The sequence below is a fragment of the Archocentrus centrarchus genome, chromosome 22 (assembly GCF_007364275.1).
Source record: "Archocentrus centrarchus isolate MPI-CPG fArcCen1 chromosome 22, fArcCen1, whole genome shotgun sequence".
Taxonomy (NCBI): domain Eukaryota; kingdom Metazoa; phylum Chordata; class Actinopteri; order Cichliformes; family Cichlidae; genus Archocentrus; species Archocentrus centrarchus.
Window position 1 is genome coordinate 1403823 of NC_044367.1, and position 21981 is coordinate 1425803.

General features: G+C 45.6%; 3 protein-coding genes across 6 annotated transcripts; 2 read left to right on the top strand and 1 right to left on the bottom strand.

The window, feature by feature from the left end:
• Positions 1-402: 402 nt before the first annotated feature.
• Positions 403-10457, bottom strand: jmjd7 (jumonji domain containing 7). Of its 2 annotated transcripts, XM_030718506.1 has the most exons (10): positions 4860-4964; positions 4410-4677; positions 3392-3545; positions 2991-3129; positions 2796-2913; positions 1645-1701; positions 1421-1516; positions 1269-1345; positions 1036-1186; positions 403-804 (listed from the first exon to the last, which is right to left on the bottom strand). In XM_030718506.1, exons 2-10 carry the CDS (start codon positions 4468-4470, stop codon positions 716-718), a joined length of 942 nt encoding a protein of 313 aa, XP_030574366.1. In that variant the 5' UTR covers positions 4471-4677; positions 4860-4964; the 3' UTR covers positions 403-715. The 2 variants fall into 2 exon arrangements, with proteins under 2 accessions (XP_030574366.1, XP_030574367.1); XM_030718507.1 differs by lacking the exons at positions 4410-4677; positions 4860-4964 and adding an exon at positions 10396-10457.
• Positions 5188-8223, top strand: tbpl2 (TATA box binding protein like 2). The gene is made up of 8 exons (XM_030718505.1): positions 5188-5250; positions 5781-5979; positions 6061-6256; positions 6988-7078; positions 7153-7244; positions 7304-7501; positions 7634-7728; positions 8065-8223. Exons 1-8 carry the CDS (start codon positions 5203-5205, stop codon positions 8139-8141), a joined length of 996 nt encoding a protein of 331 aa, XP_030574365.1. The 5' UTR covers positions 5188-5202; the 3' UTR covers positions 8142-8223.
• On the top strand, positions 9097-19790 carry atg14 (autophagy related 14). 3 transcript variants are annotated; one of them, XM_030718502.1, is made up of 12 exons: positions 9098-9563; positions 10423-10485; positions 10663-10705; positions 11340-11421; positions 11496-11733; positions 12600-12826; positions 13464-13581; positions 14112-14202; positions 14432-14517; positions 15484-15658; positions 16142-16226; positions 18303-18435. In XM_030718502.1, exons 1-11 carry the CDS (start codon positions 9286-9288, stop codon positions 16217-16219), a joined length of 1479 nt encoding a protein of 492 aa, XP_030574362.1. In that variant the 5' UTR covers positions 9098-9285; the 3' UTR covers positions 16220-16226; positions 18303-18435. The 3 variants fall into 3 exon arrangements, with proteins under 3 accessions (XP_030574363.1, XP_030574362.1, XP_030574361.1); XM_030718501.1 differs by lacking the exon at positions 16142-16226 and having other exon boundaries at positions 18303-19789; XM_030718503.1 differs by lacking the exons at positions 10663-10705; positions 11340-11421; positions 16142-16226 and having other exon boundaries at positions 9097-9563; positions 10423-10451; positions 11607-11733; positions 18303-19790.
• The last annotated feature ends 2191 nt before the right edge of the window (positions 19791-21981 follow it).

Below are 21981 nucleotides of genomic sequence, written 5' to 3' on the forward strand. Positions count from 1 at the left end.
GTCATGATTTTTTTCTGAGAAATTAATGCTCAGTTTATTTATTTTATTCAGTTTTATTCTTGTAACCTTTTTTTGTTTTGTTTTTTTTGGGGGGGAGGGGGGGTGAGGACCATAATTATGGTGGTAATTAGGCTTCTTGCTATTATTTTTAAATTAAACTTTTTTCATCATGATTATTTTGGGTGATTTAAAACACCACAGAGAGGCTCAAAACTTCCAGAATCTCACAAATGTACCCATGTGTGCATAACACTAAATACAGAAATGAGTTCACTAGAGGTGAACTCTGAAGAGGTGAAGTCTGCTTCCATCTGTTCCTCCCACATGTACCAGTAAAGAAACAGGAGGAAATTAAAGGTTAAAATTCCCAGAAAATGTCTGAATTTAATTTTATTTATCTGGCTGAACTGCAGCTCGTTTGCATCCAAACAATTAACAGGAAACAGAATTGATCCAATCGATGGGCTCAGGAAACACTTGTTCTGTTTGAACTGTCACTGAAAACATAGTTTATTGTCATTGAAGTGAATAAGTGGGAGTGGCTTCCTAAAGCTGGGCTGAAGAATGAAGGTGAGCATCTTTTGTATCCTCACCTGTCCACCAGGTGTGATGTCCCCATCAACTCTGAAAACCTTTATTTGAGGTCTAGTTACACCTGTAAGCACCACCAAAACAAAACTTTTCACTGGTTTCGTGATGTACTGCTGCTGTGACATCACGTGGACCCTGTGACCTCACACAGCGCCTCCAGCAGCTGGAAGTAGTTGTACTTGATGTCGTACTCCATGTCGTACCAGAAGTTCACTGCAGAGGAGGCAAAAAAAAAAAGAAAGATGTGCTCATTCATCATCTGATCAATTCACACACAACTGCACAACTGAAGCACTCTGAAAATGATATAAATGAGATACAGAGGAAGGCTTTACACCTCATTTCCATGAGGCTAGTTTGCAGTCATTGCTGCGCTTTAGTCTTAATACGCTCTGACACTCCTACGCCTTCAGGTGTCCATATGTAAATGGTGCGTTCAGGTACCTGCGATGCAACCGTGCGACTGCCGAACGTGGTGGAACCACAGCGATGGAAGGTACAGCATCTCTCCAGCCTTCACGCTGCAGTGGAGTGGCTGTGCCTGCCGGTACTGTGGGTACCGCTCCAGGTCCGGGTCCAGAGGAATCCACGGGACCTGGGAGGGGTAGGGGGTAGGTGGGTCATGGACGCCTGCGGCGTTAAATGAAGCACTGAGATTTACAGACACCTGAACGCACCCTCTCTGAATCATTCTGATCGAAAACCTCGAACTCGCCGTCGTCCCGCTGATGGTAAACAGCCTGCCCATACAGACCTGCAGACAGTTACCATGGTTACAATGGGTAAATGGTTACCGCTGCAGAGGATACCTGGTGGTTGCCACGATTACCATAGGGGACAAAAGGGCGGTCTGTGGGTGGCAGGAGGATGAAGTGTTTCTCTCCAGAGACAACGCAGTAAAGATTCTCATAGTGATCTTTGTGCACTGAAACACAAGCACACATCAACACATCAAAATGTGTGTGTGTGTGTGTGTGTGTGTGTGTGTGTGTGTGTGTGTGTGTGTGTGTGTGTGTGTGAGAGAGAGAGCGTGAGAGAGAGAGATGGACCCACTGGAGGTGATGGCATTCTCCTCTCCGAGCCAAAAATTCACTGCATCCGGGAACTTTCCTGAAAGGAGAAAACAAAGGTGAAGGTAAAAATCAGCTCGTTCACAAACTGTGGGTCACAGAGACAGTGCGGCCGGAGCCAGAGGACAAATGTGGAGGGCAGTTTATCCAGAGAGGCTCGACTCATGCTGTAGCAGGAAACACAGGCCACTTTAACTGCACTTGTGAAGATCCCTCACTGACAAAAAAAAAAAAAAAAAAAAAAAAAAAACAGCTGCTCGAGTGCAGAAGAAAACTTTATTAACTTCTCCGCTGCACCGCCTCCCCCGAAACCGTCACAACACTCCGAAGCCGCCCCCCTGCTGTGCCCAGAAGAGATTTCCAGTGTTTGTGTTTTGATGTGCAAAATCTTTGCTGATATGAATAAACAAACTGCAATCCACAGGATTTATGAAGGGCTTAGATATGACATGAAGAATTTACCTATTTTGCAGGTGTCATTGTAACTATAATCAGACCTTTGTGGCCATTCAGATATCTTCATAGAACTGTGATGTCTGCTGTGATGTCAGCTTTAATGTCAGTGCCAGTTTTTAACGATAAATGAAGAATAAACTCAGCTGCAGCTTCCGCCCTGTGACTGACGTCATGAATGACAGATGTTTGACACGTGTCATATTCAAAGTCACAGCAGTTTAAATACAGCCAATGATTCTTTGGCACAACACCCCACCAAGCCTCCCAAACCAAACCCCACCCAGACCAGATCTGTATGTACCTGCTGCTGCTGCTGCAGGTGACCACATTCACCTGTCTGCATCTTTCTGCAGTAAACATTAACACGGTGCTTCATTATTAGATGCTGCACGTCATCTGACTGCTTAATGCTGGAATTTATAAAATACACAAAGAAGTTACCCAGCTGTGCGTATAAGTGCATCTAAAATTAGTAATTGGGGTGGCAAGGTGGTACAGTGGTTAGTACTACAGCACGAAGGTCCTGGGTTTGAATCCACCATCTGGCCTTTCCGTGTGGAGTGTGCAGGTGTGGGTTCCCTGGCCTCCTCCCACAGTCCAAACACATGCAGTCAGTCACGTTTGGTTACCTGGTGACTGTGAGAGACACCGATTGGTCGACATGCTTTAAAAGCTCACCGAGCGCCGTGCTCATCCAGGGAATCTGCGGCTCCAGGTCGGCAGTGAGCTCAGGCAACTCCTGCAGCAGGTTGGAACACTGCTTCTGGATGTAAAAGACTCCACCCCCTTTGTCCACCTGCACATTGAATCATGAAAACTTTATCAACATGGCAGCATTCACACAGGGCATTCAGACATGGCGAGGAGTCTCACCTTCCCCTCGATGATGTCAAGCACAGAGGAGAAGCTCATCTGTCGCTCTTCAGGCATCACGAATCGAGCCCCGTTTACAGCATCAGCGTAGCCGTTTGGAGTCACCGCCACGCTAATGACCTTTGACCCCACCTTCTCCCTGCAGAGAGGAGACTGTGAGATCTACACCTGAGGAGAATAGTGAGGTGCCTCAGGCATGTTTGCAGCTGTTTGATGGGCATGACAGAAGCATCAACCAATCAGTAGTGTCATATTTAAACTTTGCCATATTTAAAAAAAAAGACCAGAGAGCAGTGATTGGGTAACCAAAGGTTCATCTCACGCTGTGCCAATTAAATAACAGTTATCTAGGGCTGAATGCAGCCCAGGTGTGGGTGAGTCGGTGGCTGTGGTTTCCTTACCTCAGGTAGTCAGGGGTCCACTTTGTCAGAGCTGGCCAATGGCTGAAGGCATTGCGGAGGATGCAGGGCTTGTTTGGAGCAATCCAGTCACGGTAGAACTGCAGTGGGTCAGGTGGTCCATCCAGGTAGGGCACTGATTGGTTCAGGTAGAGATCTGAAAGGTAATGAATAATCAGAGAGCTGGGCGGGGCACTGACTTCAGCATTAATCATTCATTTTGCTTTCAGTTTCTTTCAGCTCCCTTGTTGTTTCCTCTTTAAAACCATATGACTATGCTCTGGAGAACTCTGAAGCCCCGCCCACACTTGCACTCCAGGTGGGTAGAAGCCAAGTTTCTTTATTGGTTCACCAGCCGCAGGCAGACTAGTTTGATTTAAACTGTGACCAGTAAAGAAAGAAAAGATCACCACAGCCGAGATGAAACCACAGAGGAAAACACGCTTTACCCGCTCCTTCAATGTCTGCCCAACAACAGGAAGTCCCACCCCCTCGCACCTCACATCACCCAGTTACTGTGCAGGTAAAGGTCCCTGCACACCATCCAGACCTTCCTGGCTGACGCTGGGAGCTGAAAACGATCCAGGCTCTCAGCTGCAGGATCAGTGTGAACGTTCTCCAGGTGCTTCACTGTGACATCATTCTCAACTACAGGTCATGTTCAGGGTCCCTGAACATTCACTGTGACATCATTCTCAACTACAGGTCATGTTCAGGGTCCCTGGTGGGCAGAGACACACGCCATCATGTGACAGGAAGAAGTTGGCCAGAGACTGTCTGAGATGATCCCTCCACAGCACCGGTTAGTCATTAACAGGCTGCTGTTAAAGTGTCCGGTTCCCGAAACCTCGGGCCACGTCCATCTTTAACGTACAGTCTGTGGTTTTAGTGACACACATACACGCACGCACGCACGGAGCAGGTGTGTCAGGTGCACTTTCATTCAAATAGAACAACATCAAACTGTCGACCAACAGGACTGGTCACAGATCAATACTCTGATCAGTGTTGTGAACCTCACCGTGAGCCTCCTGTGAAAACTCGGCCACTCGTTTCCTCACAGTCTCCATCACGCAGTTCATTGATCGATCGATTGATTTATTGGCTGATCAACTGATCAGCTTCTCCCCTCTGCAGCCACAGTAACCGAAGCTATCGATAATACTGGTATCAATACCGCTGATCGCTTCCTTACAAACGGCGTGCGGCCATGCTGCTTTGTTTACATCCGGTGCGCATGCGCAGAGCTCAGAGGGTGCCTGTGCCATTTGAGCTGAGCAGGTTTCCTCCTGCAGGAGGGAGGAAAAACTGCATCAGGACAGAGACAGGTATTGATCCAGAGACCGAAAAAAAGCTGCTGATAATGATTAATCGATTAAAAAAAATGCCTGTGACTCAGACTGAGGCTCTCTTCCTGCATGTGAACTGAATATCATTAAATCTGAAACTTTATAGACACAGAGGGCCTTACCGCAGGTGTTCCAGACAGATCGAGGAGCAGCCTGTGATTCATTTAATTCCTCCAGGATTTATGATCCATTTTTAGACTCAGAGAGGAGCCAGTTTATCTCTCTAACATCAGACCAAACAGCCAGACTCAGACTCTGGCCTTCTGGGCTTTTCTGAAACCAAATTTGAGCCTGAACAGCCTCATAGCAGCAACAGGAAGCTGCCAGCAGGTGAGTCCACCTGAGGAACCTCTGAGTGTCTGATTGGATGCAGCTGTGCCGCTCTGTGCTTGAGTCGGGTCATGGATCAGAACTGGATCAAGCTGTTGATCGGTTTCCCAGATCAGGTCAGATGGTTGTGGTGTCATGGATGAGTCTGCGTTGGAGCGTTACTTTGAAGACTCCATTGCCAATGTAAGTGTGAAACCATTTATTGCAGCAGGTTTAGGTGAGTCTGAGGCATCCGTTAATCCTCTGATGGACACAGAGACAAAAAAAACACCAAACCTTAAGTCTCAGCAGCATTTTTCTGCCACAGAAACCAGACTGATGTCTGTTCATGAAAACAGAAACCATGCAGTGAAGCCTGCTGATTTCAGCTGAGTCACTGTACCTGTGCAGCTGTAAAACCATGAAACATGAAGTAAAGCAGCAGTGAAATGTAGATAAGTATGAAAGGCACAGCTTTGCTCCCTCTAACTGAGGTTTTCGTATACTGGATGATTATCAGTTAAGCGCCACTGCAACAAATATGAGAGCTGTTTGTGGTCTCTGGTTTTGGATGTTGGATCATTGGATCATGCTGCAGCCTTTGTCTGTGAAAACTCTGAATGTGTTAGTCTTGAACCTGCAGACAGTGACTGACCTCAGGGGAGTTTCAGGAGAGGTGAGATTACAGAGAAATGAAAATGCAGAATCAAATTGTATTCACTCAGTTCCAGCAGGACTCCAGTTTTATGTTGGGGGAGGAGCTTGGTCTTCAAAGCCCCGCCCACCAGGTGCAAGCCCCCACCTCATCCGTTCAGGACTCTTCCTTTTTGTCAGTGAAATCTGGAGCGAGCGGTGAAGCCGGGGACGAGCTGGACCTCAGCTTCCTCCCCGATGAGCTCAGTACACAGGATGAACCGAGTCACGGCAATTCAGGTATAATATCGGTAGATAGTGAGCGTGCACAAACCTAGCAGCCAGTGACATCAGTGTCTCACCTGTACGACATGTCTGCAGCTCTGGACGTGTCTCTGGACAGCGGCGTCAGTGTGGACTACAACTCCCAGGAATTCACAGCCACCGAGGCCCAGCAGGAGGCATCCACATCAGGGCCGGGGACCGGGTCCTCCCCCTTCTATCCCATGACTCCCATGACCCCTATGACCCCCATGACCCCTGTGACAGAGAGGTCAGGAATCATCCCGCAGTTACAGTAAGTTAATACTGAGTGCAGCAACACAGGATCTGTACTTCATCTGATACTGCATCTGCTGTACTGTTACTGTATGAAGACTCCAATAATTCCTGCCTCTCAGCAGGCTTCCACAACACAACCAGTGAGAAGAAAGCTGGCCCGTGGAAGGGTGGGGGTAGAGCTTATGCACCTTTCAGACAGGAGATGATCTGAGGAGAAATGAGCAGGTCACCTGTACAGGTTCCCTGTGTTTAAAGAAAAAATTTTTTTTTTTGTTTTTTAATTGAAATATAGCTTCCTTAGAATAAATTGGTGCCAAATAACTAACGTTTGACCCGTTTTTTATGTAATGTTTGAAAAGGTTGCTTTGAAAATAAGTTATGCGCTCTGGAATAACGTAATCCAGATTTGACAGGTGATGCTGTGATGTCATTAATCCACACCTGGTCAGATGAGAACTGGGAGGGAAAATGACTGTGAAAGTTACTGAAGTTAAAGGTCCCAGCTGTAAATTTCACTACAGTGATCAGCAGGATGTGAAGAAACACCTGCTGTGACTTTATGTTCACCGAGGAGCTGGAGGAGCAGCAGTCACTGGTGAAACGCTGCCCTCCGATGGTGATGAGACCAAGAAGTATCTTTAAACTCATTTTGCTCGCAGGCGTCCAAACCAGCAGCAGACGTAACTAACAGGTTTCACACAAACTGAGGAAATGGTTTAACCTGTACCTCCTGCTGTGCTTCCTGAGCAGGAACATCGTCTCCACTGTGAACCTGGGCTGTCCTCTGGATCTGAAGTTCATCGCTCTGCAGGCGAGAAATGCCGAGTACAACCCAAAGGTACTGAGATCACTCTGCTTTATTTTGAAATCTCTCATTGAACAGCGGCAGTCATCGCTCTCTTGTCATTTCAGCGCTTTGCAGCGGTCATCATGAGGATCCGTGAGCCGCGAACAACAGCTCTGATCTTCAGCTCAGGGAAGATGGTGTGTACAGGAGCCAAGAGGTCAGTACATTTGTTTACCTGGCTCAGGTGCGACCAGCATGCTGTGTGTTAATCTTCAGTCTCTGTCGTGTGTGTCTGAGCATGTGCAGTGAGGAGCAGTCGCGGCTGGCAGCCCGAAAATATGCCCGGGTGGTGCAAAAACTCGGCTTCCCGGCTCGCTTCCTGGAGTTTAAGATCCAGAATATGGTGGCCAGCTGTGATGTGTGCTTCCCCATCAGACTGGAAGGACTGGTTCTGACCCACCAGCAGTTCAGCAGGTACAAACTTCACCTGAAACCAGTGAGTGACACCTTTGCAGAGCACTGTTTGCATGTGATGCTGCTGAAACAGAAAATGTTATTTAAACATATTCGTCAGACAGACTGACAGTGCGAGCGTGCCCTCCACAGTTATGAGCCGGAGTTGTTTCCGGGCCTGATCTACCGGATGGTGAAACCTCGAATTGTCCTGCTCATCTTTGTGTCTGGGAAGGTGGTTCTGACGGGTAATCACATGATCCGACACGCTTTCAACGCTCAACTACAAAGAGGATTGCAGTGTTTTCATAAACAAAAAAATTATCATGAAACATAGCCTTTATAATTAAAACCTTTCTTCGTGAAATACAGTTAACATAACAGTGAAATGACAGAACTCAGATGTTATGAAATATGAGGGTTTTTTTCATATACACAAATCTTAGAAATACCAAAAAACTGAAACTGTGAGAGTTGAGAAATCTGTGGCTTGTTTTTGTTATTGAACCAAAACCTGGAATACAAAAAGTGGATCTCTGATTTTAAAAGCTGTGCTAATCATTCAGTTGTGTGTTGGCTTGCAGGAGCTAAAGAGCGAGCTGAGATCTACGAAGCATTTGAGAATATTTATCCAATCCTGAAAGGCTTCAGGAAGCAGTGAGGACTCTGAGCACTTCCTGTTTGTTCCTGTCTGGTTTAAAATTTTGGGGAAATTCAGTTTCATTTGAGTCGCACTGGAGAGTTATTGTTTGGGATTTGTTTTACAGTCTGTGTTCAATTGTTCATGAAGAAATAAATATGTTTTCTAAGTTAGAGAAGCTGTGGTGTAACCTCAGTTTTTTCTTCTGAATCATACAGGACTGTTTCCACATGAAATATCAGCTGATTTCTTGGAAAAGCCATATGGAAAACACTGAGTGAATATGGATGACTGGCAATAAATGTGGCGACATCAGCTTTTGAAACTATTTTTAAGAAGCAGAACGTGGTCTGTCTTTGAAAACCAACTTTGACCCCTTCAGACCAAACTGGGGCCAAACCAGTAAACACAGATGATCAAGCTGGGATTGGATAAACAGGAAGAGTTAAGAAAAAATTACAAATTTAGTTGCTGAGAGCATAAAAGAAGCAGGTGTAGCTTGAAATCCCAAATCAAATATTTAACTATGCAAACCTGAAAAAAACTTTTATTCTGAAAGCAAAAAACATTTTTTTTTTCATTCAAATTTTCATCAAACCAAATCTGAACTGAACCTCCCCACACGCAGACGTGTCTAATCTGGGTTACATTATTCAACTGAGATCATTATAACAGAAATGAATGAATGAAGAACATCTGTTAATCCAGTCTTGCTGGCTCAGGTTTGATACTTGGGAAAATTCGGCCACCTTTGCCTCTTCCAGCGCATGCTGGGTCCATTGTCTCTAACCTGAAGATGCTTCAGTTCATCTGATCCTGCAGAAACACCAATAATTTGACACTTCTGAATTTTCCACGGCCACGCGGTGTGAACCTGGTCCTCTCCCAAATTGGCCTGAGTCGGTACAAATATTAGTTTTTTAATGAACCTGCCACGTTTTTATGGTGACTCCGCCTACATATGATGTCATTGGATAAACAAACCCGTCACGCTGAGAGAGGAAACAGGAAGTGGTGGACTCAGTCTCCTCGGAATACAAACAACTGAGTGTGTATCCGCTTTAAAACATGAGAAAGTAGCAGTTGGTCGGCCTGCCCGGAGCCGTAGAGAGCGCACAGTCCTGCGGCAGCGCCTCCACAGTGACGCCGTTAGCAGCAGCTTAGCATGGCGTCCTCAGCAGGACTCCCCGCACTCGGCACGGACCGAACTGCTTCGGCCTCGGGCTCTCTGTCCGCGGCTAGGCCGCCGCTTCGTCCGCACCACCCGCACCCGGCCCATTCCGCGCCGGGCTGTCTCATGTTGGAGTCCGTGGACGACGCGGAGGGGCTGTACGTGGCCGTGGAGCGATGCCCACTGTGCAGTACCTCCCGCCGCAGACTCACCTGCGCTCGGTGCGTTCAGGCCGGAGACTTCGTGTACTTCGACGGGAGGAACACAGAAAGGTAAGTGTCGGTGTGCGGGACTGAGTGCCTCCCGCTGCCGAGCTTCACCGACACGCAGTTTATTATTATAAAACGGGAGCAGCCGCTGCAGTTCGGAGTCGGCGTGAGAACCGAAACCGACTTCTGGTTTGCTGAAATACCGCTGATTCGGTGTTCCAGCTTTATCCCTGACGATCATAAACGCTTCTCCTTTTATTTTCTCTGCCGCAGAAAAACAAAATTAATCATTTGTTTTATTGAACAGCTTCAGATTCGACTCAGCCTCAGAACAATAACCAGCAATGCGGCCCCTTCGCAGCTAGCGCTGTGTTAGCCTCTTCTTAGCTCAACACAAGATAACCTGCTATCCCTTTAGCCCAGCTTTATTATTCTCTTAGCTCAGCTCATGATAACCTGCTATCCCTTTAGCCCAGCTTTATTATTCTCTTAGCTCAGCTCATGATAACCTGCTATCCCTTTAGCCCAGCTTTATTAGCCTGTTAGCTCAGCTCATGATAACCTGCTCTCCCGTTAGCTCAGTACAGCTGGTTTTAGCCTTAGCTGGCCCGTTAGGTCGGGTTCGTTAGCCTCTGTTACCTCATCTTTGTCTAAGGTTAGCGAGTGTTGAGCTACTCTGACTTTGGTAGCCTGGTGGCTAGCTGCTGTATTACAGTGAGGACCAGAATTACGTCATAGTTTCAATGTCATACTGACTGGGGTCAATGGGGTGACTGCATGGGACCACCCAGCTCCTGAAGGGTTCTCACCTGTGTCAGGTACCACAGGTGTACAGAGCGTAATCGCTGCCAGTGGGCTCACTCAGGCTGTCAGTAGTGGAGGTGTGAGGACTTACTCATTGCAGGTGAATTCTTCTCTGCAGGTATGCTGAGAAGCTGGAACGCCTGAAGAAGCTGAAGGAGGAGAAAGAGGAGCTCCAACACAGGTAGAATCTACTGATGTCACGTATGACACTTGTAAAGCAGGAGTTTCAAACAGCTGCAGTGATGTAACAGTTGGAGGACAGATAAAGCTGTTTGGGACGTCACCTGTGCAGGTGTTGGTGTGTTTTTAGATAACAGCAGCTGCCAGAGGTAACCTGTGGTGTGTTCTGTCCTCTCAGCGTCCTGCGGGCCCTTAACAGGAAGCTGCTGGCTGATGAGATGGTGAGTTCACAGCTGGGATTGTCCAGCTTCTTTTGGGGCTGCAAAGGTGAGCATTCACCTCCACAAATGCTGCATTCACCTTCATCTTATCGATCCTCTGCTCCGTAATGTCGCCTTTAGCTGTGTGTGCAGCAAGCTCACCTTGGCGCTGTATCTCCTCCCATCCTCTGACACCGTGTCAGGTGAACAGCAACAGCAGCAATGAAAGCAGAAACATAACTCGCAGCTTTCAGACCTGCATCCCTGATCTGCTCCTACATCACCTGAGGGGCTGCACCTGAGTGACACAAAAACCAGCTTTTAAAAAATTGCACGATTGAAAGTTTTAAAGTGATGTTTTACTCAAATATATTCAAAAAAATTCTGTTTAAATTATTTAAATAAAAATGTAAATTAAAAAAAATCACATTTAAAAACCTAGAAAAATGAACAAAATTTGATATTCTAAAATAAATTCAAATGTTTTTGTTTTAATTAAAAATACAGGTAAACAATATGAAAACTAAAAAAAAATTTTTAATGTAATTTATATGCTTGGGAATGATAAGATAATCTGAATATTTAATTTTGAAAATCAAATCTTTATATACAAACTGATTTAAGAATAAAGTATAAAGATGTTTCTGTATCTCAGAAATGGAAGATCATGTCGTGTAAGATGAAGGTCGAGCAGCTGAAGGAAGCGGTCGCCTGGGGCGGCGAGGAGGCAAAGAGTGGTGAGTCTCTGTGCACGCACGTTCATCAGCTGGTCCCGATTCTGTCACATGACCCGTTCCTCCTCCCATTGCAGATAATGAGCGCCTGTCCAGATGTCAGGAGGATGTCCAGCGGCTGCAGCGCCGGGCCATACGCCACAGTGAAAAACGGGACAAGATCGAGCGCCACAACCGGCGTCTTGGGGAGCTGATGGAGAAGCGCGGCCGAGACCTGCAGAGCCGACTGAGCCAACTCGCAACATTGAGGAGGGAGCACATCCGAGAGCTTACCAACCACATCTTCCCCATGCAGGAGGAAAAACAAGGCAGCAGGTAGGGCCCCGCAGGAGGTTAGAGATGAGCACGATGAGCCATTTGGGTTTGATTATCTTTATCGAAATTGTCCCAAAGTCCCGTTGAGTTTGTTCAAAAACTCCGCACAGGTTCATGGATTTGACTGAAGTTATGAATGTGTAGATTATAGATCAGCTGTTCCTCTGATCGTGGCAGGCGGCATGTCTGTGTAGAACATGAGTGAAATGTGAGCTAGCTGCTCACAGCCTGAAGCAGAAAGGGTTAATATACACACACACACAGGTGATGACACGTGTTTTTTAACCCTGATGGTGTGACTGGGTATTAGGGTTAGCTAAACCAGCTAATTGATGCCCCTTTTTCACTCACACGGTTCCGGTGCCAAGTGCTCGAACCGTTCAGCGTTTTTTTTTTTTCCATGGCGAACTCACTCGGTGCTCGGCCAAAAAACTCGGTTCTGTTCCAGCACCATAAACTAGCTGGTCTGGAACCAAGGAACGTGTGACTCAAGCGGCAGAAGGGTGTGGCTCTGCCATCTCGACGTAAAGTTTTCCACCGCTATTTCACTGCAAGGTGTGTTATACGAGAAAAGCGATGCGCTTTTCACAGCTGTGAATTAGGTTCGTCCCTAAGACTGAACATGCTGCTTAGTGTCAGTTCATAACAGATAAAACAGTGGATAGCACAGGGCATACTTGTCTTGCTCGTACTCGGTGTCTGACTATCCCACTGTGCCGCACACAGATGTTGGAGTAGTTTTGTGTGGATGGAAAAATATGTTCTCAGCACAAGACATATGGTTTGCCAATCCTTCCGGAAGCCCACTGGGATTGATGAATAACGTGTTGTTCAGCCTGTCCTCTGCTCCTGTGTTTATCCATCAGAGACCCCGCGGACGTCCTGGCCGAGTGTGACCCTCTGACCTCAAGCACAGTGAGTGAGCTGGCTGAGGCCCGGAGGACCACCTACCTGTCAGGGCGCTGGATCTGGGATGACCAGAACGGAGAGACCAGCATCAGCATCACGGGGCCCCCTGTGGCCCTGCCCAGCAACGGAGACTGCTCCGCCTACTATAGCTGGGTGGAGGAAAAGAGCACCAATCAGGGCCCAGGTAAGGAGCGAGGAGGTGGAGCTGTAGTACTTTGGCTGATAATGAATTTGATTAATTTAGTTTGTGTTTTCCTTAAGATAGCGATGTGTCCCGGGATGTTTAGATTGATGCCATAGATAATTTCAGACAACTTAGTCCAATCACAGACAATGACAGTATTCTCAGGTTTATGTTTATTATGATTTTTGCATTACTTCTTCTTGGTTCTTACTCAGCCATTTGCCTTGGTATTGATATGCTGAGTTTCTTAGTTACAAATTTCTGATTTTCTTTGCTGCATTTTTTATTGATATCATACAATATTGTGTTTTTCTAATCAACCCAAACACGTCAACCCCATGCCATTAAAATTTCATTTTTATTTTTCTGGCTTTTCACAAGTGTAAAAAACAAAACAAAAAATGTTATATTTTAAAAAGTAAAATTTTTTTTGTTTTGTTTTTCCCCCTCAAAAGAAAAAAAATTTAATCCCAAGTGTGAAAACATTTTTGTGTGAGTTGGAGATTTTTATTTATATATATATATATATATATATATATATTTAAAGAATTTACCTTTTTATGTGGAAATTTGGGAAACTGAATGGGTTTTAAGTGAAGGTGGCCTCAGTGTGACCTTTGACCTCCTGTTGCTGCAGAGTTGGACCACATTAACCCGGCACACACCATCAGCGCCGGCCTCTGCTACACCACACAGCTCATCACCACCCTGTCTCATATTCTGGACGTCAACCTGCCCAAGAAGCTTTGCAACAGGTAGGACGGTTCGCCTGCCTCTGATCAGTCGCTGTGGTTGAAGGTGATTCTCACCTGGCGGATTGTAGAGCACAAAGGAAGGCTGAACGGGCTGTTAATGCATAAATATTAGCACCTTGTTTGCAGGGTGTCACTATTATAGGTCTAATGAAATCAACTCATTTATGGCACAGCAGGGGTCCGAGCCAAAATAAAAGGCGGGAGGGCATCCATACAATTTGGCTGCAGCTTAATTAATATTTTTGCCTGGATCCTCCTTCAGGAAGCTCATCCCATTACCAGGAGGAAGGAGCAGAAAACTGGGGAGATGTGGGTGGGGCAACAGTGTGATTGACAAGTTGCTGTGACATCAGCGTGCAGCGTCCCTCAATTTTTAGTCAGATCCACCCCTCACTGATGTTGTTTTATGTGATGTCACTCAGCTGGAGGTGGACTTTGCTAACTGAGAGCATCACAGCGTTGTCGTCCATCTTTAATCTTTGCTCTGTGTTTTTTTTTTTTTTTGTTTGTTTTGTTTTTTTCCCTCTTAGTGAATTCTGCGGAGAGAATCTGAGCCGCTACCGCTTCACCCGAGCTCTGAGCAAGCTCAACACCAACGTCCTCCACCTGTGCTTTTCTCAGGTGAGAAATGCACGCACGTGCAGCTCTCCGGCTGCACCGGCACAAACACATGAGGGTTAAACCACAGAGTGATGTCATCATGGATTCATCAGCTGATTATTGTTGTGACTGGGGAGAGAAACACTGCACACACGTTCTCTTGAAGTCCAAAACCACATGCTTTACAATTACTGTCACATGACAGAGCAGACTGACTGAGCTGCCTCTCATCGTGTTTTTCTCTGTTTAGCACGTTGACAGTGAGAAGCTCCACCTCCATCACACCCTGAGGAACATCATGTTTCTGGTTGCCCCTGACAACGACAGCCTGGGCAGGTGAGAAAAACAGACCTGTCCTGCCACCTGTTTTTATTCTGGCCACTGTCACACCTGTAACAGCAGGTAAACGCGTGAAGAGTCTGACCTCCGGCACACTTCAGCCACAGTCAGTCTAAGTGTTGAAACTTTTCACATAGTTCCTGCTAAACTTGGAAAAGTCTCTTTAGTCCTGGACTCCTCCTGTAGATGGTCAGATGGTGTCAGATGTCCCAGCTAACACCTGATTGCAGGTTAAAGCTCTGAGATCACGGAAACTTTGTTTTATTACTAAAAGCAGGAAAACAGGATTTTTGCGGTGAAATGATGACCTTTAAACTGATTCTGATGGTCATCCAGTCACAGACATATTCATACATGCTGATGAGGATTTCAGGTGATTCGACACTGTACGACCCACATCTGGGCACAACCAGCAGGTGCTGCAAAGAAAGCTGATGGCCCAACTCTTCACAAATGACTTCGTAATTTTAAGTGATTTTATTTTAATAAGGACCAGAAACCTTTTGCTGTCATTTTCCACTGTTTCTGGTTTCTGCCGTTCGGAGTTTAAATCTCGGATCTTTTTGGACTGGGCATCACATTCAGAGGTTTCCAAGCATCAGTCCATCTGTTCGGAGCGTGACCTCCAGGATGGATTGAGCTAGGAAGAAAACCCTGAACTGTCCCGTTAGCCTCTCTTCAGAGTTTCGTTGTCCTTCAGGAGCTTTTATTTAGCTTTCCTGAGGCGTTCCCAGCAGCGCTTCATGTCCTCATTTGCTGTAACACGCTGACAGATTGTTCAGCTCTTTGATGTCACAATGTCCTTTAAAAGTAAAAAAAATAAAAATAAAGGTGTGATCAGCTGATTTTGGGGTATCGCTAAAGTTTTTAGCTAAGCCAGCAGCCAATCAGAGAGCTGTCAGTGAGAAAATTGCACAGGTGTTCATCTGAAGCCTGTCTGTGTGTTTTACCTGTGTGCATCAGGACGGGTCCGTTCGAGGTGTGCGTCGACCTGGAGGAGTCGATGGAGTTCGTGGAGCCAGAGGCGGAGGGGCTGGCGGAGGAGAGTGGAGACGAGGCAGTGACTGATGAGGAGACGGACCTGGGAACAGACTGGGAGACGGTCCCCAGTCCGCGGTTCTGTGACATCCCCTCACAGGTAGAAACACCTAATGTGGTGTTGTAACACGGGAGGGAAATGCACAACACACAAGCTACACATGGACAGAAGCCTGGAGCACGAGACTGTAGACTGCTGCTCGATTTAGGTCAATAACCATCAAACTAATCAATGAGCATTATCATCAAACCCTAATAATAAAGATGGAGCAGCTCAATATAGATATACAATAAAGATGTACATTAAATCAGGAGGCAGACACACATACACGCACACACATACGCACAGCGAGAGACACACACAGATGCGTAGTTAAAAGAGCAGCACCTGTGGGTGAAGGGGTGTGTGTGATGGATAGATTTCGGGCTGTTGTCTGCTTCTCGGGAGAGTTAAACGGTCAGCGCCGTTGGCTCGGTGAGAAACGTGACTGCATGTCGTTCATTTTAAATCCTGCTTCGGACTTCCTGTAACCCTGTGAAATCTCCGGGCTCATCTTCTCTCACTTGTTTACGGACCCGGCAGCCTCGGCGTGCGGCGACTCCCCGAAAACCCAAACTGGATTCATGGACTGATTGGATTGGATTGGACTGGACAGGATGATGTACTTGTGAGTAAAAACACCTGAAGAAGAAAGCTTGTGATGATCTTTTGTGTTGGAAGAGTTGTTCTGTCTGAGCAGCAGCAGGAGGACCGCTCCTCACCTGCGGTTCTGGCCTCTGGGTCCGGGTCTGCTTTCATTCAGTGTTTACAGTGAGCAGCGTTTTGTTGGTTTGAGGTGTTTCAAGGGAAGGAAAAAGGAAAAAAAAAAAAAAACACATTTTACAGATCAGGACAGATGGTGCGTTCCATTTGAAGTCGGAAGTCAGAATTTTTGAGTTTTCCAGTTAGAATTTTTAGCTATGCCCCTCACGTTGGACCTCCAACTCTGAAATCGGGAGCAGCCCACCAACTCCGACGGTGGCAGTAAAAAGTAAAACTCGCGCTCTGTGCTGCTGTCGTGTATTTGAGACTGTAAACGAGCCGTCCACAGAGCGCTGCTGCCTCTGTCCGGGAATGTGCCGCAGTGGCCATCTCAAGCTTAAAACTGCGTTGTATTACAATTAAGGGTGGGACTCGATTTAAAAAAAAAAAATGTATCTAATTAATTAGGAGCTTTGTAATTAATCGAAATTAGTTGCATTTTAATCACATTTAAATATTTAACATGATAAATATTTAAGTTTGGTTGATGAATGAATCAATATACATAAGCTTAAACTTCAAAATCTTGTTTATTTTCCCACCAGTCTACTACACAGACCAACGAAGGGCGGAAGTGCTCCTGTGATAAGCAAACTCCTGAAATTAAAGTTAAGCATCATAACTGGATAGTTTTATTCAACATTAATGTCTCACTTAATATAGTTGGAAATGAATCATTCGCTCAGCTGTATTCCTTGATGTTGAAATGTGTTATGCTTTTTTTAACAGCTTATTTTGAATAAAATAATTAAAATTAAACCACAAAAAGGAGAAAAAGTTCGTTCTCCGTTTAAACAGCTGCTTTTACACAGTTGTGCTTCTCATGGTTGCTAGGCGACATGAGCTACACAGAGGTGAGGGCAGGCGACGCTGATATGAAGGCGAGCCGCTCACTGCGGTCTTCGTGGGCTGTGAAGGACCCGGTTTACGTGGGCCGGGTCCTTCGAAGGATGCGGCCCCTGAATTTGGAAGTTGTGCGTTGATATAATCAGTATGCCTCGAATTCGTGCACTGAGAAACGTTCGACGGTGCAAAGTGTGATTAAAATGCATTAAAATTTTTAATTTGTGGGCGCCTGCGTGGCTTAGTGGTGAAGCCGGCGACCACATACATATACCGCGTTGCGGTGCGGGCGGCACAGGTTCGCGTGTCTTCCCCTGTATCTTTCCCCCATTTTCTGTCTCTCTCTACTGTCAATAAAAGCCGCTGTGGCCAAAAATGCAACAAAAAAAAAAAGAATTTTAATTCCTCATTTTCCCCGTAATTAATTAATCAAAATTAACGCGTTAAAGTCCCACCCCTAATTACAATATATAAAGCAAAGTTTTGGGGTCAAAATGTATATCTTTAGTTTGTTTACATGTACAGAAAAAGTTTAAGACAAAAGTGGAAATTTGTTACCTGGTGTCATTAGTGACGCGTGAGAGGCTCGACCTCGCTAAGGAGCAAAATCAGTACGGTTTTTCTGACTTGACTACTGAACACGCTCAACTCTGGAGTGATGTCACACCCAGCTCTGAATTTCAGGGCAAATGGAACGCACCAAGATGTGTTTTTTGAAAATTTAAACCGACTGTGTCAAAGAGCCCTTCAGGATTATGCCTGCTCAGACAAGCGCCCCTCAGTGGTGACTGAAAACAGACCTGAGCGGCGCTCGATGTGCACAAATCCGGCGAAGAACAGCAGAGCAAAGAAGTCAGACGTGGGTCAATGGGGGGGGGGGGTCGGCTGAAATTTAGAGATCGTCAGAGCGAGTGTCGTGACCTCCAGAGCTCATCAAGGCAGAGATGTCCACAGTCAAACCAAGAGGCCTGAGAAAAGCACAAAATAAAGTGTTAGACTCGACCTCACTGTGTGAAGCATCTGAACCAGCTTCAGCATCCAGCTTTATAACCCCTGACCTCTCCTCTTCTTCTCTTCCTCCCCCTTTTTTCTCCTGCAGTCCATGGAGCTTTCCCAGAGTGCACTACAGGTCTCTCAGCCCGCTGCCAACACCGGAGGGATGATCTCATCTGCTGCCGCCTCCGTCAGCTCCTGGCTCAGAACCTATACCGGCCAGCGCTGACCCCCCCAGCACCATCAGACAGATCATCCTCAGACTCTAAAAATATAAAAGTTTTATTTGGTCGAGTTTCCACCTGAAGTACCAGAAATTTAAGGAACTGCGAGGTCCTTCAGGGCATGTGCACCCCTGCAGTCAGTGACATTTCAGTGACCGTTTGAGGTTAACCAAATCAGATATTTTCATAGAAACAAGTTTAAAGCTGTAAATTTACAAGAAAAGTTTTCCTTGGTTCCAGTTTCCAGGTTTGGATCAGAGTGGGTCTGAGGAAGTTACTCAGGTATTTCACTGCTGTGCTGAAGGGAAGTTTCTCTGCTGTAATATCGTCACAGCAGCTCAGGACCTGAAGTCCTCCTGATCTAATAATAGGAAGTGTGTGAGCGAGCATCAGATGATCCTGCAGAGAACATTTCAGCCCGTTTTAGTCTGACTGTAATTCTGATGACACGTTAACGTGACCTTCAGGTCCTGCGGGAACTTTAATCTTTTTATTTTCTTCAGTTCGCCTGCGGCTGTTTCATCAGATGGTTCTTCAACAGACCTGCAGGATGTTATGAGGTCAGAGTGAGCTTTGGTCCGGGGAGCAGTACTTCAACCTGAGTGTTTTTAGTTTGGTTTTGTGTTTTGCTGCTTTTCTTCAGATAAACGTCTGAGTTCTTCTTCCACTCTTAGTTTTAGCGGTGCAGTCGATCCAAACCTGTTTTGTTTTTTTTGTTTGTTTTTTTAAGAAAACATTATTTTCAGAGTTTCTCTTGTAAATTTACAGCCTCACTTAAAACACATCAGTGTTCTTCCTGTAGGCGGAGCAGGGGTCGTCTTGTTTCATCTGATTGGCTCCAGTATAGGAGAGCGAGCGTCTCAGAGATGATCAGTCGAACCTTCAGCTGTTTGAACAGGACGCTTGGATTAAAAACCACAAAACAAAGTGTAGCTTCCATAGAAATGCAGTTTGAGATGACCTTTAACCTGATGGCTGCTTTCTGATTGGATAGAGGAGGTGGCCTGTGGTTGGTCCCTGTGCGACTAGTTTTAATTGCTGAAACACCATCATGTGCTGATGTGGCTCCGCCTCCTGACTGGATGAAGAGGAAACACTACAAATGTCCTGTTGACAGACAGCATCAATCTGACCTCTGCTGCTTCTTCCTGAATTTTTTTTTTTTTTTTCTTCTGAGCTGATGGAGGGAAACAGTGTGTGGTTACCATGGTGACTGATTTACAGACCTCAGACTGGATTTAAAATGTTTTTTACCTCGTGGTGGTGATGATGGAGTTTTATAGACTGAGGAAAGTGTTTGTTTTTCTGAGTGATAAAATGTGTGTGTCTGTGTGACGTTTGAAATAAAATCCTGTTTTCTGCTTTTTGAATCTGAAGCTGCTCCTGAACGTGTTTTTATTTCTGCCATGTGCAAATGAATCAGTGCTTTGTCCTTTTAACCTCAGTCAACTGCATTAAATCAAAGCTGATCCCAGGACTGCATCGGTTTCTGCTCTGCAGGCAAACACGTGACTGGTCAGTGAAAGCTTTATTTTACTTCAGCGTTTTGGTATTTCTGAGCTTTTTCATTGGATCCATGTTTTTATTGAGGCTTTTGCAGAGAAGCTGTTCAGCTGTAAATTTTATGGAGCGCTGCACTGATATCCACCTGCACTGTTCAAAATCTCAAAGCTGCACATGGTGTTTGCAGGGTTTGGATGTGTTAAAAGGATGCTGTATTTCCTGTAAATTCCCCTCTCATTGAAGTTTTTGTACATAAGGCTGAATTCACTCATTCCTCCTCAGAAACATCAGAAGCTGCTCTGGTTGGGGTTCACTCATTCAGTCTGCCCCAAGAGCAGAATAAAAAGAAGCTCAATCCAAGAGAAGCAAGCAGATCAGCTTCATTGATCACCAATCGGAGCAGCAGAGGGAGACTGATGTTCAGCCTGAAGCTGCAGTCTGATCTCGGTGTGTTTCTCGTGCACAGAAAGCCGTGCATGCCGTCTGCAACAGGGCTTTCTGTGTGCACGTGAGCTCAGCTCCTCTGAGCAGCTGTGTAGAAACTGAAAAGTCTCCACCTTCCGGGGTTTGAATCAACACACACACCTGAAGCAGCAGCGTTTAAGCTTCTCGCGTCTCTGGCAGCAGTGACATCTTCATGTACACTGCTCAAAAAACTAAAGGGAACACTCAAATAACATCCTAGATCTGAATGAATGAAATATTCTCATTGAATACTTTGTTCTGTACAAAGTTGAATGTGCTGACAACAAAATCACACAAAACATCATTGGAAATCAAATTTACTAACCAATGGAGGCCTGGATTTGGAGTCACACACAAAATTAAAGTGGAAAAACACACTACAGGCTGATCCAACTTTGATGTAATGTCCTTAAAACAAGTCAAAATGAGGCTCAGTATTGTGTGTGGCCTCGACATGCCTGTATGACCTCCCTACAATGCCTGGGCATGCTCCTGATGAGGTGGAGGATGGTCTCCTGAGGGCTCTCCTCCCACACCTGGACAAAAGCATCCGCCAACTCCTGGACAGTCTGTGGAGCAACGTGATGTTGGTGGATGGAGCGAGACATGATGTCCCAGATGTGCTCAATCGGATTCAGCGATTGGGGTGGCTGTAGCTCAGTAGGTAGAGCAGGTCACCTACTGATCAGAAGGTCAGTGGTTCGAATCCTGGCTACTCCAGGCTACATGCCAATGTATCCTTGGGCAAGATACTTAACCCCAAGTTGCTCTCTGACCGTTCTGTCGGAGTATGAATGCGTGTGAATGCTAGTTAATTAAAAAAAAAAGCACTTAGCTTAATTAATTAATGATGGAAGTGCTTGTATGAATGGGAGTGCATGGGTGAATGCAAAACAGGTTGTATAAGCGCTTTGAGTGCTCTGATTGAGTAGAAAAGCGCTATATAAGAACTTACCATGATATCCAGCTTTATCTATCCATTATGCCAGACGACACACATCAATTAGTTAATTCAATTCAATTTTATGTATATAACACCAAATAACAACAAACAGTTGCCTCAAGGTGCTTTATATTGTAAGGTAAAGACCCTACAATAAACTGTTGTAGGGTCAATATTTAGTTAAACTGCAGGAATGTCTTAAAGACATGAAGGCCTGGATGACCTCTAATTTCCTTCTTCTAAATTCAGATAAAACTTAAGTTATTGTACTCGGCCCTAAAAATCTTAGGAGCATAGTGTCTAACTACATACTTACTCAAGATGGCATTACTTTGGCCTCCAGTAACACTGTGAGAAATCTTGGAGTCATTTTTGACCAGGATATGTCCTTCAATGCACATTAAGCAAATATGTAGGACCGCTTTTCTGCATTTGCACAATATCTCTAAAAAGCTCATTCATGCATTTCTTACTTCTAGGCTGGACTATTGTAATTCATTATTATCAGGCTGTCCTAAAAGCTCCCTGAAAAGCCTTCAGCTGATCCAAAATGCTGCAGCTAGAGTACTGACAGGGACTAGAAAGAGAGAGCAGATTTCTCCCATATTGGCTTCTCTTCATTGGCTCCCTGTTAAATCTAGAATAGAATT

Coding starts and splice junctions, on each gene's coding strand:
- jmjd7 (XM_030718506.1), bottom strand. CDS start 4,470: ATGAACTGCGTGATGGAGACTGTGAGGAAACGAGTGGCCGAGTTTTCA. Junction 3,546..4,409: donor GTTTTCACAGGAGGCTCACG/GTGAGGTTCACA, acceptor ATTACCTTTCAG/ATCTCTACCTGAACCAATCA. Junction 1,517..1,644: donor GGAGAATGCCATCACCTCCA/GTGGGTCCATCT, acceptor CTTGTGTTTCAG/TGCACAAAGATCACTATGAG.
- tbpl2 (XM_030718505.1), top strand. CDS start 5,203: ATGGATGAGTCTGCGTTGGAGCGTTACTTTGAAGACTCCATTGCCAAT. Junction 5,980..6,060: donor ACCGAGTCACGGCAATTCAG/GTATAATATCGG, acceptor ACATGTCTGCAG/CTCTGGACGTGTCTCTGGAC. Junction 7,502..7,633: donor ACCCACCAGCAGTTCAGCAG/GTACAAACTTCA, acceptor TGCCCTCCACAG/TTATGAGCCGGAGTTGTTTC.
- atg14 (XM_030718501.1), top strand. CDS start 9,286: ATGGCGTCCTCAGCAGGACTCCCCGCACTCGGCACGGACCGAACTGCT. Junction 9,564..10,422: donor GACGGGAGGAACACAGAAAG/GTAAGTGTCGGT, acceptor TCTTCTCTGCAG/GTATGCTGAGAAGCTGGAAC. Junction 14,518..15,483: donor GACAACGACAGCCTGGGCAG/GTGAGAAAAACA, acceptor TGTGTGCATCAG/GACGGGTCCGTTCGAGGTGT.